The sequence below is a fragment of the Seriola aureovittata genome, chromosome 1 (assembly GCF_021018895.1).
Source record: "Seriola aureovittata isolate HTS-2021-v1 ecotype China chromosome 1, ASM2101889v1, whole genome shotgun sequence".
Lineage (NCBI taxonomy): Eukaryota > Metazoa > Chordata > Actinopteri > Carangiformes > Carangidae > Seriola > Seriola aureovittata.
In genome coordinates this window covers 5,026,980-5,043,867 of record NC_079364.1, presented here as the reverse complement: position 1 = coordinate 5,043,867, position 16,888 = coordinate 5,026,980, and the positions used below count along the sequence as shown (strand labels likewise).

Below are 16,888 nucleotides of genomic sequence, written 5' to 3'. Positions count from 1 at the left end.
ATCTGAATGACATGAGGATCTGCACCTCTGTGTGTGATAATTGTTTGGTGCATTAAATTAGTTTGGTTTCATCAATGTCTTTGCAGTATTGCACAAAACTACAAGGCTCATGCAAATCCCAGTGACAGTGACCTTAAATTACCATCTAATAATCAATAGTTTCCCTGAAAATACAGCTACTGGTTCTAACACCAAGTCAAAACTTAACAACATGAGTAAGAGGATAGTGATTATAAGACCACTAACTATTGACTATTGAACTGCTGACCTCGGTGATCCCTTGACTTTCCCTCTAGCACCACCAGACGTTTAAGAGGTTTTGATTTTGAGTGAAATGATGATGTGTGCTGTAACTAGTGTCCACGGATGTCTGTGTGAGGTGTTGAGACTACATTGGTAAATTCATCAGTCTGCATGTGAGGCGTTTAAGGGACATGTGAGGCGTTTAAGGGACATGTGAGGCGTTTAAGGGATTTAGGGGACATCTAAGTCTGCATGTGAGTTGGGGGGATATGATGGGTTTCTTTGCTTGGGGCCCCCCCAGAGTCTACAGTCGCCACTGCTCCTACAGCAGCCGTCAGAAACTCCTGTGAGTTAAACTGATAAAACACTGTCAAGGTGCTTTCAGGCAGCGAGTGGCTGCCGCCACCTCCTTTTACTGTCAGGTGCTGCTCTCATGAATACAGCTCAGCTCTGTGCCGCTGCATTCTGAGTTAATGATGGTTGAACTTTTTTAACTTGCAGCTGTAGCTCGCTGCGTGCCCATGGCAACCGCCGAAACTACAGAGAGGGAAACAATACAGGAGCTGACTTCACTGACTCTGAGTCGCCTGAATGATTCTCCTCTTTACTGGCAGATCAATGGAGAAAAACAGCTCTGGAGCAACATGAACTCTAAAGTCTGATTATCTTGGTCAATACACAACTACATCTATGACACTAGTTTGCTAAATTTCCAGTGTTGAGAGATGAGAGCAGGTGGATGGTGGATAGCAGCTGCCAGCCTGTTCAGGCTGGAAGGAGAGGTGGAGTTGCAGCGTGCTGCTACTTTCAAATAAAGACAGCTGAGTTTTCTGAGAAGCTGCTGCAGTTGTGACCATTTTCTGTCTGTAAGAAACTTTGGGCAGAGGTGGACTGAAACAATAATTCAGGCCGGGACTTTAACACCATCCCAGGCCACTTTCACAAACCATCAGACCGCTAATAACCCTGTTTGTTGATGTAACAGGTACCACACTACCTATAAATATATAACTATTCCTTCGTCTGGGAGGAAAATTATTCAGATTACAAATTTTGTATTTAATAATTATTATTTTTGAATTATTTTATTATTATTATTATTATTATTTATTCTTGTTTTTTAAAACATTCGTGCAATTATTACAGGAGAAGCAGCAGTGTGAGATTACTGCGTGGTACTTACTCTTCAGGTTTCTAACTCCTGAGTGTTTAAAATTGCTACCATGGCGATAACTCCTGCACTGCAGCTAATAAGGAAAGAAGCGAGACTAAATGGACTCAAACTGGTTCGAGTGCCGCGCTGAAGTGGCTGATGATTTGGCTAATTAAACTGAAATTGTGGGTGAACCCATGAGAGCTTATTTTCTTCCTCTCCTCTCCACTACGTTCACATCTGTTTAGCATTCAGAACAGGAAAGTCAGTCAATATGGACGCTCCGAAGAGGCTCACGCCTCCGCTACCTTCAGGGACGTCCCCGTCTTTATGTATTCTTCTTCCACCTGCTTTTATTTGGTATGCATCTCAGGGCCTTTCCAAAATCAAAGTGTGTGAAAGAAGATAATTTGATGTCTCCCCTGCCCGGCTGTATTTATGGTTATGAAGCATGGTGGCAGTCCCTCAAAGGGAGAAGCTGTCCATGTGACTGGTTTTCATATCAGGTCGCTTTCAGCAAGGAAACAGGGAGAAGGGAGTAGTAATAATTACCTCTTTGAAAACTCTCCCCTGAGGCTTGCTTTGTCCAAGATTACTCTCCTCACCCCGTTTCACAAGTGTTTCTCATCCATCTTCATTCACTTACTTCAAATTGAAATGAAATAAAGTCAGAGCTGGCTGAAGTAACATGTGAACAGACAGTGCAGTCAGCTGCATCTCAGAGTTAAAATAACTGGATTCACAGACATTTGAGGGTGTTTACCTCATACGGTTCTTGTGTTTGTGGATGGTGGTATTTAGGCTGCCGTTTGAGTATTGATTTGCTGATGTAGACAATAAAACCTCATGTTCTGAGCTGTCTGGACGAACGAAGTGATATTTTAAAGCTGAATCATTTGCACCACCAGATCACTGGTTTCTAAATCTGTCCCATGATGCAACATGTCTGGAGTCATGTTTATCTCCACCTAATGAATATAAGTTGTTTGTTTTTGGTCTCCACCACCTCCTGACTGGCTCTTTAGCTGCTAAATGCTCCTCTATGTTCATCAGCTGGTCTCCGACTGTGTCCGTCTGCTGTTTGCTGCTGGGTCAGTAGTCTACCATTGGTTTAACAGTTGCCTACTCCCTGCAGCTTCATTTTGTACATAATCAAAACAGTGTTGCATGGTCCTTGCTGACTGTGAGTGCAGGAAGTAGTGTTTATTTGCAGCTGAGTCCTGGGTGTGTATATTAAGTGAAAGGCAACACATCACCACCACCCCACAAATAGATACAGCACATTTAATAGACGGACTGTGCATTGGTGCAGACACATATCAGCTTGAGGTTGCTGCCTTTTTTTAAAGGAAGTTTTTCCTTGCCACTGTCGCCAAGAGTTTGCTCATGGTGGGAATTTTTCCGTCTCTAATCAATGTTATACATTTTTTGCCTTGAGATAACTTCTGTTGTGATTTGGCACAATATAAATAAAAATTTACTTGACTAACACAGATGTTCAGCAGGGGAAAAAAGCACAGATACATGAGCTTCTCCACTGTCACCCCAGAATTCTGTTCAACCACAGTATTTAATTGGTTTCATATGGTGAACATACCCGGGGTCCCCCTTTTAAAGAAGGTTCTAGTGTCAGTATCACAATGTGTGTGCACCACAATCACACTGTAAAATGTAATAAATGTAATAAAGGCACATGAGACCCTCCATGGTGCACTATATAAACAGTTTTGCTGCTGGTAGAAAATAAAAACTAGTAAATTACCATTTTCACTCCATCTTTGAAATAACATAATTTAGCCTGATTTAATTATCGGCCCTTCACTATGAATGACTGGTCAACATCACTCTTAAGCTAGCTAAGTGTTTCATGGGGGTTTTTGCTCTTAACCTTACAGTGGGTGAAAACGAAGAAAGAACCAATTAAAAATAAAAATTATTGGTGTAGTAGTAGTAAAAGTAGTAGATCTACTCTTTGGAAATATAAATAAAACTTTGGATTTGCACACACAGCACTTGTTAGCAGGATACATTCATTGTTGGGTGGGTTTGGTTTTGTCATGTTATTTGTTGACAATAAGAAAAATATTAAATCTCCACTTATGGTTTGAAAAAACAGACAAAATAGCAATGAAGATTTGTGGACTAATCGGAACCTGCACAGATACAGAATAGTTTTGAGTTTTACCCATATTTTCCCAAAGAAACCACACAACACTGTCCATGTTTACATTAGTCTCATTACTAATGTATGGCTGCAGAAAGATTAAATCCACCGGGCTTACTCCCAGTCCCCGCTCATTGGTGCACAGCACTGTTCTGATGGATGAAGGCAATCAGGTCCAGTAGTTCTCCAGCACTCAGGGAACACACTTCTGTATATGCTGCACTTCCCTGCAGCCTCTGTGACACTGTGATTTATTGGACTGGAGCGTCCTGTCACTTGTAGCTAATGACTGCAGAAACAGTTACACAGACTGGCTGTGGAAAGCCTGGGGATTCACACTGGGATCTTGTTTCATGGATACAATATGCTGACTGTGCAGTCCCTGAAACTGCGGGCTAGGGCTTGTATTATAAATGCTAATAAAGGCGTCGAATCCAATGAGCATCACTGTGGCAGTAGAGCTGAAGTGAAATATTTGACGAATAGGCGAAGGTATAGTTCACTGAATCATTTCCTACTTGTCTCCATGTGAGCTGAAACTCCACAGAAATTTACTGAACTGCTAAATACGAGCATTAACCTCTAGTATCATATGTGTACCTAGGGATGCTGTATTGCACATAGGCGTTAAAGTGATAGTTCAGGTTATTTGTCTATAGTCAGTGTATTACCTGCGGTGGATTCTGATCTGCACGATGCCACTTTAGAGAAGCAGCTGGGAGCACAAGCGCAACTACGGTGCACACTGCTCCACAGATCAGCTGTTTGAGTCAGCTAAGTGTTCAACACGTGAAAAATGTAGTTCCAAAGGAAAGGGCTGTTTGATGGCAACGATATGGAAAATATTCCAAATAAAGCGTACACTCAAACTGATATTAGCTTTTTAAGTTGGCTGAAACACGTTTTTGCAGATGGCCCCGTCCATATCAGCACATCACTCAGCTTCTGTATCGGTGTTCCTGCTGCTTCTCTAAACTAAGACCGCACTGATCCGAATCTACTGCACGTGATACACTGATTATAGATCAGCACCTCACATAACCCCCGTGTCAAATAACCCAAACTATCACTTTAAAATCTCAAGTACTTGTAAGAAGTGTTGTGTTCAGAGTTTGTGACACACATCAGCACATGGGTGCTCTGTCAGACAAGCCGAGACACACCAGATGTTCACACTGTCCCAGTGTGGGGTGATCAAACCCGGCACCTGAAGCATCTCCAGTGTTGGCCCACAGCAGACAGCCGCAGGGAGAGGCAGGCTGCAGGGGGGGCTGGATCCAGGCAGAGCGATTCTCCATGACTGCGGAGGGGAGAGGGAATTATGTGTGGCCATTCTCCGTGTGGCTGCGTGAAATTACCCAGCTGCCCCTAGACCTATTTTTGAAAGCAGCCACAGCTGCTAAATGGGACCTGAGCACCACTCTGTTTTATTGTGTGTGGTGCACACTCAAGATCTAAGGTACAGGAAGAGATGTACCGTAACAAAACCTTTTGATCCGACAATAAGGTACAAGCATATTTTTCATAGTTCATGTTTTGTACCAGTTCAACCTGAACTAAAGGTTACCAGGTGGCTCGGGGTGAAAAACACTCATACACCACCTCAGAAACAAGGATACATATAGCGACTCCCTTCAGTTGGTGTGTCCACAGCTTCCACAGCCCGAAGTTAAAAGTGTGGAACAACAGTGAAAACAAAACCAGGGTCACTGGAAAAAAGAATAAATGCAAAGAAAGAAAAAGGAGCCAAGAAGCAAAGAGATTTTCTGAAGTACGACATGCTTTATTTAAAGATGCATTTTGGTGACTTATGATTTCAAAGAAAGAAATACACTTGCATGCACAATACACTTGAGCAATTTAAGATAATACAGAAAGAGCTGCTGTGCTTACAGAGGGAGCTGCTTTCTTCAGACGAGGAAATTGTCAAGATTATGAAGAAGTAAACCCAAAAATAAGAGAGATGTAAAGACAAAAATGTAGCGTGCCAGTTTCTAACAAATAAAAAAGGCAGATAAGAAGCCAAAAAAAGTTTTAACTCCTGTCAGATAGCATTCAGTTCATCAATCATCAATTAAACTTCTTCAAAGTCAATGTCTTTTTAGAACTCCTTCCTTTAAACCAACTCCCAGTTCACAGTATCTACTATATGTATATGTGACACTTTCATGAGAGATATATCACTGTGAATAATTTCTTAGCTGTGTGTGAACAAACACTCTCCTTCATTTGAATGGAGCCAGTCCATTGGCACAGAAAGGGGGCCATAAATATCAACCCCTATCACATATATACATCTGGATATATGGAGATATAAGTTTCTAATATATATAAAATACTCTTGAAATGCCATTAATAACAATTATACTTATTTCTTCAATTTAAATCCACAATATCATAATTCATCCATGCAAAGCATTAGCATCCGTCACTCAGTCATCAGTGGGTTTTTTTCTTTATAAACTCTTTTAAGAACTCAACGCTCTCATTGGTGAAAACTTGGATGACAGTGGTTTAAGCGATTGTCTCCTGCCAGACTCAGAAGAAAATTACACCCTGGCACGTCCTCCGTGTTTTCCATCACAAAGCCTGTCAGTCTCGGGAAAGGTTAGTGTTTGAAGTGCAGGAAGGCTCAATGATCATCCAGAAGTTTCTGTGATTTAAAACAGCAGCTGGTGTGAATTTACAGGTCTCACAGCTGCTTTTGGATTTCAGATGTAATTGTCATCATGTAATTACAGTTGTAGTAATTTAATTCTGACTGATTAAGTCGTGATTACTTGTAATAGTGACAGCTGTTTTTGCATTTATGACCCCCGATGGTTTTTAATCAAGATGCCTGTTTATTCCTCTCCCTCTCTGTAATTATGGCAACACTTTTGTGATTGCAATAAATGTGAGTGTGTAATCATGTTTTCTCTGACATCACTACAATGCTTGTGTTTTAATGTTTTGTGTCTTTGACAGCTCTTTGTTTTCTTGTTTGTTTTTTTCTTCCAGCCACTGTAATTGTTTTTTTTCTTTGTTCACCTCTGTGTAATTGTAATTCTTGTGTAATTGTGCTGACCTGAGTGACTGAAAAGGATGTGCTAATGTTGAGTGCATGTGTGGACAAATTCCCGACACCATACATGCCCTTATTCTATTAACCCTGACCTCGCCCCAAAGACTTTCTGCAATTACCCAGAGTGCACTGATGGTCACAAAACCTGTGTTTAATTTCAGCACCAGCATTTTACTTGATTAAAGTAAAAGCCCGACTCGGAGCAGTCAAATTAGCAGCAAATACACATTAACATGACAGAAAGCTGCTGCAAAGTCAGACAAAGAGCAAGATTGTAAATAAGCAGGAATCACTGTTGTTAACCGCCGTGCCGATTGTGTTAAAGGCGTAATCAGGGGACAGCTGTTAGTCTTCACTCCACACCACTGGATTTAAGACCAGAAAATATCTCCATCCGACAAATGTCACATTCCGACATTTTTGTCGACACTGACGGCAGTTTAGATGTGTGTGTTTAAATGTCATAAAAAGTGCAAGTTACAGTTTTGATTTCACATAGCATAAACACTGGGGAAATGCAGACAGTTGTAAAGGGGCAATAAGAATAAATACAAGGAAATTATTCTCATTTAAAGAGTAAGTGTGTTATCCAACACCCTTTCAAATCAAAGGACAAAATACTTTGTCCGTGCCCTATAAAACGACACGAGTATTTTCTGATCTGATGCCTCTGTTACCACGACAACATCAGTTGTCTGTGTTTTCTAAAACCATTTTATGATGTGACAACACCATGGTTAAGGTTTGGTTTGGTTTGGTTAGGTTGAGGCACAAAATCGACTCGTTTTTGGCAAACAGTTTGGTTTCAACATTGTGTGTCCTTTTCTAAAGAATGAGGTCATTTCACTCACTGAAAAAAATAACGATTGGTGAATGGGATCCAGAGTTTCTATTCAGGTGTGTATCTGGTGCTGTTCTATATTTTCTGCGTCCACCGTCCACAAACCCAATGAAAAGACTAAAACCAACAATGTACTAATAGTATTGATAAACTATTAAACTTTTAATGAGCGGTCATTTGAGCTAAATGCTAACACACCTTAGTTTCGCATGTTAACATTGAAACGAAATATTAGACAAGCAGAAATTTTGACCTGATGATGGCGCTAGAGGAAAAATCGGAGAATCACCAAAGTTCCTACAGTTCATCCTGAGGGGACCATGAACGTCTGAACCACATTTCAAGGAAATCCGTCCAATAGTTGTTGAGATATTTTACTAAAAAAAACAACAGCCTCATGGTGGCGCTGGAGGAAGAGTGAAGGCTCGTCATCATTGTCATTAGGATTCATCCTCTGGGCACCATGAATGTCTGTCTGTCTGATGGACTCATCAGTGAGGCAGACTGTTGAACACAAACATTTTGACTCAGCCTCACACACGACTTCCTGCTGCCCCAAATACTCACTGCAGCACCAAATGTGGATTAATCCGCCGCTGAAAATAGTCCCCAGCAAATGCACTGTTCCTCATGTTTGTCTGATATAAACTTCAGTGTCCAGCTGTTTAAGGAAACTGAGCCTTTTTTAAAAGTGAAACTATATATTTGAGAGTTTTTAAAGATGTACATTTTCAGTGGGGACCAATGGACCTGGAGCTCAGAGACGCAGAGGGAAGGCAGAAAATAGACAGGCTTTAATCTGAGAGCAAAATCACAGACAGCGAGACAGTGACACAGAAAATTATGTTTTGTTCCTTGAATAAACAGAAAAACAGTCACCAGCTCCAAACCAAATAGCAGCCTTTTAACCTTATTATTTAAAAAGTCTATATGACACAGAGTTAGTCCCTCACAGTAGCGATGCTCCTGATTAAATGTGCAGATATTAAACCAAACTGTTCGTCCTCTCAGATGTGACAGGTGGCTGTATGTTAGTTTTAACTGGTAAACACCATCAGGGCTATAAGTGCACAGTTGGTCCTCTTCACACCCCCACTGATGGCCCCACTTACACCAACATGTCCTCCTCAGCACCAGCCAGCGTCCCTCCATGTGTCATACGATCCCGCAGGGACAGGCTGTTAGTGTCACGTCCCCAGAACTGACAAAAACTGTTGCTGCCAGTGAATCGAGTCTTCAGCGTCGCACTGCAACAAGCTGCATGAAGCGACGGTACATTGTGTGATTTTTAAATCTATGAGTGTTAAAGGGCAATTTATTGTCATGTTGTTTTTGTTCCAGCTAAAGGATTACATTATGATTTCTGGCAACAAAAAAAGCCATTGAATCCTTCTGAATTGACTCAAAAAGCATGAGAAGAGGACTGTTAATCCTGTTTCCTGAACATTTCACATTTTGGATTTGGAACTGGAAACGAGTAAAGCTTCAGTTTAAGAAGACGCTGCCTCTGATCTCCTCTGATTTTGGGTTGTCCGTCCGTCTGTACATCCGTGTGTCCCATTCTTGTGAACGTGATATCTCAGTAAGGCCTTGAGCGAATTTCTTCAAATTTGGCACAAAATTTCACTTGGACTCAAGGATGAGCTGATTACAATTTGCTGGTCAAAGGTCAAGGTCACTGTTACCTAACAACATGTTTTTTGCCATAACTCAAATTCATAAACTAATTAAGACACAATTTAACTCGGATGTCTATAAGGATAAAATTATGACGTGATTACATTTTATATCCAAAAGGTCAAAGGTCAACTTCACTGTGACATCATAATGTTCTGTAAAAAAAACTTAATTATTATGAAATATTAAAATTATTCATATTTTTATAAAAATGCACACCAATATTTATAAAAGGTGATGTGCTGGTTTTGTCTTGACGGACCAACAGTACAAACACCAGAGATCTTCAATTCACTCTCACAAAAAAAGCTCAAATCATCACAACTAAGAGAATAAATAAAGAGAATGATTAGTTAATAAATTTGTATCTTATCGTATGATGTAACATTTACTGTGTATGTTATTAAAAATGAAAAACACATTGTATCACCTGCTGTAGCACAACAGCTGATTGTCGCACTGGTGGTTTCAGGGTTTGGTGAAATTTGTGTTTGTGGGGAAAAAAAATCTTTGCTGATGGAGTTTGAAGAGGTTTTCACAGTAAAAGCAGCTCTTGAAGTACATTTGCACTGTGTGTGTGTGTGTGTGTGTGTGTGTGTGTGTGTGTGTGTGTGTGTGTGTGTGTCTTCACAGGGGCAGGGGGAGGTTTCAGCCAGAGGCTCAGCCATGGAGGGAGACTGCCTCAGCTGTATGAAGTACCTGATGTTCATCTTCAACTTCTTCATCTTTGTGAGTTCATCATTTCCTCCACTTTCTTCTTCTGTTGTTCAAACTCAGACGTAAAGTCAAAGGAGAGCAGAAAACACTCCTGTTGGGAGTTTTGGGTCGACTTTGATTTGAGATTGTTTTAGAAGATGAAAATGCATGAAGTGTGTCATTAAAAACCATAGTGACCACAAGATGCAACATCTGTCAACATCTGTTTCCAGTTGTTGCCTTTTTATATGGTTTTTTAGTTATATTATAAAAGTGCTGTTGCAGAACAAAATATAATATAATATATATAAAAAATATCTGAGCTGTGGTCGAGATTGTTCTGACTGATTAATCAACTCTCTCTCTCCCAGCTGGGTGGTTCCTTTCTGCTGGGTGTTGGTGTGTGGGTGCTAGTGGACCCGATGGGCTTCAGGGAGATTGTGGCGGCCAACCCGCTGCTGTTCACGGGGGTCTACGTCATCCTGGCCATGGGCAGCATGCTGTTCCTGCTGGGCTTCCTGGGCTGCTGTGGAGCCATCAGGGAGAACAAATGTCTCCTGCTCTTTGTGAGTCGGAGTCGACAGTGGATGTGTTTGTGTTACCAGTGTGATCATCTTACATTGAACAAAACTTCAAAAACTTTGCTGCACAGTGGCAAATTTATATTCTAAGGAATACTGGATTTTTGAGGCTGATATTGAAATCATTATTTGAGAGTTTAAAAAATCTGGTAACAATATATAAATAGTTTTTTTGTTTTTTTTGTATATACACATCTCTTAGATTTGAAAGTTTGTCATTTCAATAAGACATATATTTCTCTATATATATTAACCAATACCTACACCGCTATCAATATACAGCTAATATCAGCAGATATATTGGGCAGCTGTGGGTTCAGCTGGAGTTGCAGATGTTTTGTCAAAGCAGTGAATTCAGCCATTTTCAGCCTTTTTCCCTCATATTGATTGAGTCTAAAAATCTCTGCTGCTTCGCCACAGAGTTGCATCTGCTTTATTTATGAGGCTGCAGCTCTTATCTACAGTCACGGTTAGTGGACGCTCCAGAAGTCAAGAGTAAAAGCGTCTTTTCAACATATTCACTGCCACATTGTGCAGTGAGATGTTTCTCATGTTTTTTTCTGCTCTGCTGTGTGAAGTAATGTAAGGAAACTGTCACTGTGCTGTTGTCGTGGGTAAAATTAATTAAAATGTCACAAGTTGTTAAAAAAGAAATGTTGAGGGATGTTTTATAATGTTTTATTTCAGCAGTGATTAACTCATTAGCTCATTAACTCCACCCATGGAGCAAAACATATGTAGCTGTATAGTGAAGCAATTAGCAAATAGTCAGTTTTCTAAGTCTCCTTTAGTACACAGCTATTCTCCCCAAAAAGTCAATGTTAAAATCACAATAAAAACATCCAAAAAATCCAATATAGCACAGATACTCGCAGGCATACACACTCCCATACACATCTATTATATTGTTCATGTTGTAAAGACATTATTGTATTAAGTTCAATAGTTTATTAATCATCCTTTACATTTATGTGTCAAAAATTAATATCAGCCCATTAAGGAGGTTGAAGTTCAGACATGAGGGAAAGGAAACTTGAGTTACAGTCACTCTCTCCTCCAGCTGCGGATCTGCTCGTCATGTGAGACCAGAGTGAGACAGTACAAGTGCGCCATCTAGAGGAGTCGACTGTAATGGTGCAGCACTAGAATAAGATTATTTCTATCAGTTTAATGTTTATCGTATTTTTACTGTTTCTATCCACGCTTTTAATTTGAAAATCTATTCATGACTGTATATCTGGAGTCATAATGAAGCCTTTGTGTAGAAAGTCAATGTAGAGTATAAGTTCGCTTAGTAACACCGCTCCGTTTGTTTTATCTCTTCTCAGTTTTTCATGCTCATCCTCTTCATCTTCCTCGCTGAGCTGGCAGCCGCCATCCTGGCCTTCCTCTTCAGGGAGCATGTGAGTGCGGCCTCAGTCTGGACCGGTTCACCTCCTCAGCGGGAATAAACCTGCTGAATCAGTCCAGGCTCGTGCTTTGTGTTTCTGACTGACTCCAGTGCACAGGGACGTGTTCACTCATGCAGCAGGACTGAACAATTAATTGTTTAATCAGTAATTTTACAATAACAGTGTTAGGTGGACAAAATAATTGGAAGACCTGTCCTGCTCTGGATAAATGACATAAAGGGTCAGAAGCAACAGGAAGCTGGTAACAGCAGGAGGCTGTTTCAGTAGCTGATGATTATCGTTGATGCAGTTCAACTTTAAATCACATGATACGATTAATTATGTCAAAAGAACATTTTATTTTTGTATATTATGTGGGTGTATGTTTATGTTATCACGTGTATATGTGTGTGTAGCAGACCCGTCATCTTCAGAGCTGGTATCTCACGGAAACCTGGTTCCTGACCTGAACTGTGTTTGTGTCTGTGCTCAGTTAACCAGAGAGTATTTCACCAGGGAGCTGAAACGTCACTATCAGGGTCACAACAACACTGACGTCTTCACCTCCACGTGGAACGCCATCATGACCACGGTGAAACATCAATTTTCCAATTACCGCTCCTTGTTTTACTTTCTCCTTGTTTTTATTCCACTCAATATATAACAACAACATCCATCAATGCCCACACCTACAATCTGCTGTCTTCTCCCATCATGCCTCTCTGCATAGTTCAACTGCTGTGGCGTAAGTGGTCCCGAGGACTTCGAAGAGAGCCTCTTCAGGCTCCTGAACCCCAGCAAGATGGTCCCTGAGGCCTGTTGCCAGAGGAACAGTTACCCTGGAGACGCCAGTGTGGAGCAGTGTGTGAGCGGCACCGTGGCCTTCAGGCACAACAAGGTCATTAGAGGAAGCACAATTTTTCTCACAAACACAACACCAAATGCATCAACAACGTAATCGTATATAAATACTATTATTATTTGATAATATTAGTACGAACAAAAAGTCTAGACTATTATTACTGATGCATTAATGTGTGAGCAGCATTTTAACTTCTTCATATACTGTGCAGTTCTAGTTTTATTTTGTTTTTATTTTAACAGATTCGTTCAAATGAAACAAAACAAACTATAATCTTCTCATAAAACAAGCAACTTTTTATCCATAAAACTGACAAAAGACAGAATAAAAACACCAAAAGTTAATTTAAGTTTTTTCTTTGATACCTGAAATCATGATAACAACAAAAACTGTTGAGCTGCTGCTTCAGAACCGACTTCAGGTTGTGACATGCACATTTAATTATAGGCAGATGCTGTAGTGCATTGTTACAGAAATGCTAAAAAAGTGGACACACCCCAGTGTAGCTCTCTTTTATTATGGATAAAACGGTTTTTAGTTATGGTTTTATGACCAGGCTGTGAGTTAAAACCTGCTGTTTTTTTCCTGCAGGGCTGTTACTCAGCAATGGTCGACTACTTTGAGACGTACATCTACACAGCAGGAGCTCTGGCCATCGTGGTGCTGACAATTGAAGTATGTGCAGTGTTTTCAGATTCCTTTGTATTTGAATGCTTAATTGCTTGTTCTCTTTTTTATTCTATATAATCTTCAGTCTGAAACATCAAATGTCACATTTAAGCAAAAGGCTCAGGTCTGAAGCCGTTGTCTGACATCAGATGAAGAAATCATCAGAGGAGGCAAAGAAACCAATTTCTGCAACAAAAAAACTAAGAAAACAGATGAAAATAAAAATTCAGCAACTCGACAGGTTGCGTTTTGAGTAAAGAGCCTTTTCTTTTAACAGGAAAAACCAGGCATCAGATACTGAAGGAAACTAACAGAAGTAAAAGTAAATGAAGCAGGTTTAAGGAAGGTGAATTCACCAAACAAAAGAACATCAAATTTATCCTAAAATTACAAAAGGTTGTTTTCTGTCACAGCAGAGCATGAAATGTGGATCAGTCCGCAGCTGAAAATAGTTCCCAACAAACGCCCTATTTCCTCCTGTTTGAAAGAAACTGCAGTGAGCAGCTGTTTTAGGAAAATACTGAACATTTCTTTTGGTTTTGGTCTTTTCATCACATCAGAGTTGTCGTTCCTGGTTAAAAGTTTGTCCTTCTCCTCTCAGCTCTACGACAGGAAGCTTTAACCCTTTCTGATCCCTGCGTGTCTCCTTCTCTCTCCAGCTGTTCGCCATGGTGTTCGCCATGTGTTTATTCAGAGGTATCCAGTAACGGCCACGTGCACCACTATCGCCATCATCATCAGCCGTTTAAAAGGCACAAGCAGAAGGAAAACAAAACTGTAAAATATGAAATGTATTTGTACAGTGATAGTTTATGTGTCTCATTGGTTTTGTGGCATCATTTTGTACTTCACAGCGGCAGCAGGTGCTGCTTCGGGCACAATAGACACACACAGGAGGTAATCTGTGACCTGAGGCTGAGGTGTGGCACTGTCCGCAGTGTTTACTAAAGGGTTAACACCGGTGAGTCCAGGTTCTACAAGCTAAACACAGAAGTCACTTCAGTCCAGGACTAGTCTGTGTCCAGGAAGCTGGAAACACACCACACAGTTAACACCCTGATTTATGTCCTGGATTTCACCACGATGATTGATTCTCAGGATCCAGGACAGTCTGCACAGTTCTGCACAAAACGGTTCAGGCACCATGGACAGCCAGCACATATTATACTGCAGTGAGCCTCACAACACTCAGAGCTGTCAGGGTCACATGAAAAATGTTTGTTTTTTACAGCTGGAATCTGGAGAATGTGAAGGTGATCGTGTAGTTTGAGGTGATCAGCAATGGAAACCAGAACACAGAACATCGGGCCTCACGCAAGAACGCATTTTCCTCTTCTCGTAAACATGAACTCATGATGTTTCTCATGTTCCCAGTCAGATTCGCCAAATTATTTTAACTGCACAAACTGATTGGAAATTCCTCGTTTTAAATCTGATGCACGCCGCCATCCACGTACAGGGGTGCATTTATTAGATTTGATAAATTAACACCTGTGGAATTACTATAACATGATTAATGACGGAAACAAAAGGACGTCTTGCTACAGTAACAGTCTTAGATGGGAAGTGAAGAGATGTGTCAGTCATTTTACAGATGACGGAGCGTCAGGGCCACTCGTAATAAGGAGCTTATTAGTGAAACGGTTTGCCCATCACTTGCTTGACACATACGCTTTGACTTATTTATGTATTAGTTATAAAATCTCAACTTTTCTCTCTAAATATTGGGACTTCTTTCTTGAAATATTCAAGAAATACTGACTTTTTTGTCAAGAGATTAGATTCTTCTTCTTCTTCTCTATTTTTCTCTTTTTCTCCAACACGTTTGACTTTATTAAAGTCAAACGTTGTTATAATATTTATCTTACAACATTATTCTGGAGGAATTCAGATATTACAATTTTTTTTTTTTCAAATTACTACGACTATATTCCTGTAATTTTTTTTTTCTGTAATTCTAAAATATTACACTTTTTTTCCCTCTTATTGCCAAAATATGCCAGTCTTACACTGGCAAACCTTGTTGCACATTGATACAGTAACAGAATATTTTTTATTTATTTTTATTTTTAATTTTAGTTTTTTTTTTTACAATAACATTTAAAATTCTTCAAACAAGTGTTTTCTCCTGAATTTAGTTATTATGTAAGAGAAAATTTTAGTTAAGAGAGAGAAACCATTCCTACATGTGGTTCTTGCAGGAGGCTTGTTGTCTACAAAACAAGTCACGAGTCATCAAACATGATGCAGAGTCACAGCAGTTAGGTTTTTAAAAAAAAAAACTGTATGTTTACAAGAGCTTGTACCTTCACGTACGGCTCCGTGGGACGTGTTAAAATAAGTGAAGTAGTGTTTAAGTTTGTCATGGAGCAGCTGTAAATTAGTGCATCTTCACAACATGTGTGAGTGTGTGAGAGTACATGTATGTATGTATATAATCCTCAGTAGGACTGTGCCAGTGTACAGTGTGTGTTTTTCCTCTTTGTGCAAAGTGTAATAATATTCATTTTGTCAGTGGTTATAAGATTGAAATTGACCTAAAATAACATGTTTTTGTGTGCGTTTGAAAACTATTGGTTTGTATAAATGGCACTGATCAACATTAAACTGATTGCTGTGAATTTAGTGGTGTAACATTTTATTTAGATTTCATACACAAATACTGAATGTGGAAGCAAGAAAATGTAAGTGAACCTTTTTAGAATCACCTTCAGTGATGTTTAAATTTATAATTTAACCCTAAACCTTCATCCAGGTTATAATTATGAACAAACACAATTCACACAATCGTGTTGTTCTTCTCCATATTGAGAACCTCATTCAAACATTCACAGCGTCTTCGCAACCCACCTCCTGGAGTCAGAGCCCAGACCTGAATCAAGTAGAGATGCTGTGGAATGACCAGAAGAGACGGTCATGGCAAGACACGAAAGATTATGATTGTTTGTGTTATAAACTTCAGCACGTTTGGTTGCTTGTTTGTTTAAATTTATGACTTAAATGAAGATCTCAGATTGCAATTTATGACCAATTAATGCAGAAAACAAAGTCATTCCAAAGGATTCACATGCTGTTTCTTGGGACCTATTGGAATCAGTGACCCAGGGTTGTGAACTCCTGTTGTATATGATCATCTATCCATACAACAGAGAATACATTGTTCAACAAGATGCTCCTAAAAACAAAAGGGCAGATAAAACACAACATATTTTGAAGTTCAAATATTTTTGGGATCCACTTTTATCTGTGTTGGTGTTCTGTGCTTTTATTCGGAAAGTCTGAGGCACAACCTTCTTTAAAAGGTTGACTTTTTGTGCCTGCTGCTCATTGGATAATTGACAGTGACTCAGCCATCTTGTAGTGTGTTCATAGGCTGTGTTTTTTATTTCTGTAAAACACCCAGAAGGAAGTCCCCCGTGCTGAAACTTGCTGGATGAATAAAGAGCAGACCTTTCCAGTGAGTCACTTAATGATACAGATTTTTTCTTCCGGCACAAACACAAACAACGGGGTTTTTCTGTCTGATTCTGAAGCGTCACATTACAGT

General features: G+C 39.9%; 1 protein-coding gene across 6 annotated transcripts in view; it reads left to right on the top strand.

Moving 5' to 3' along the window:
- The window catches only part of LOC130165297 (tetraspanin-18-like), a 30,364-nt gene extending 14,402 nt beyond the window's left edge, over positions 1 to 15,962 (top strand). For 4 of the 6 annotated variants that reach the window (XM_056370834.1, XM_056371344.1, XM_056371177.1 and 1 more), the window contains exons 3-9: positions 9,776 to 9,871; positions 10,210 to 10,404; positions 11,748 to 11,822; positions 12,304 to 12,402; positions 12,541 to 12,708; positions 13,264 to 13,347; positions 14,001 to 15,962. In XM_056370834.1, the coding sequence (XP_056226809.1) occupies positions 9,776 to 9,871; positions 10,210 to 10,404; positions 11,748 to 11,822; positions 12,304 to 12,402; positions 12,541 to 12,708; positions 13,264 to 13,347; positions 14,001 to 14,048 (765 nt within the window). In that variant the 3' untranslated portion in view covers positions 14,049 to 15,962. The remainder of the gene's footprint in view (positions 1 to 9,775; positions 9,872 to 10,209; positions 10,405 to 11,747; positions 11,823 to 12,303; positions 12,403 to 12,540; positions 12,709 to 13,263; positions 13,348 to 14,000) is intronic. The other 2 variants (XM_056371262.1, XM_056371431.1) reach the window with 1 other exon arrangement.
- The last annotated feature ends 926 nt before the right edge of the window (positions 15,963 to 16,888 follow it).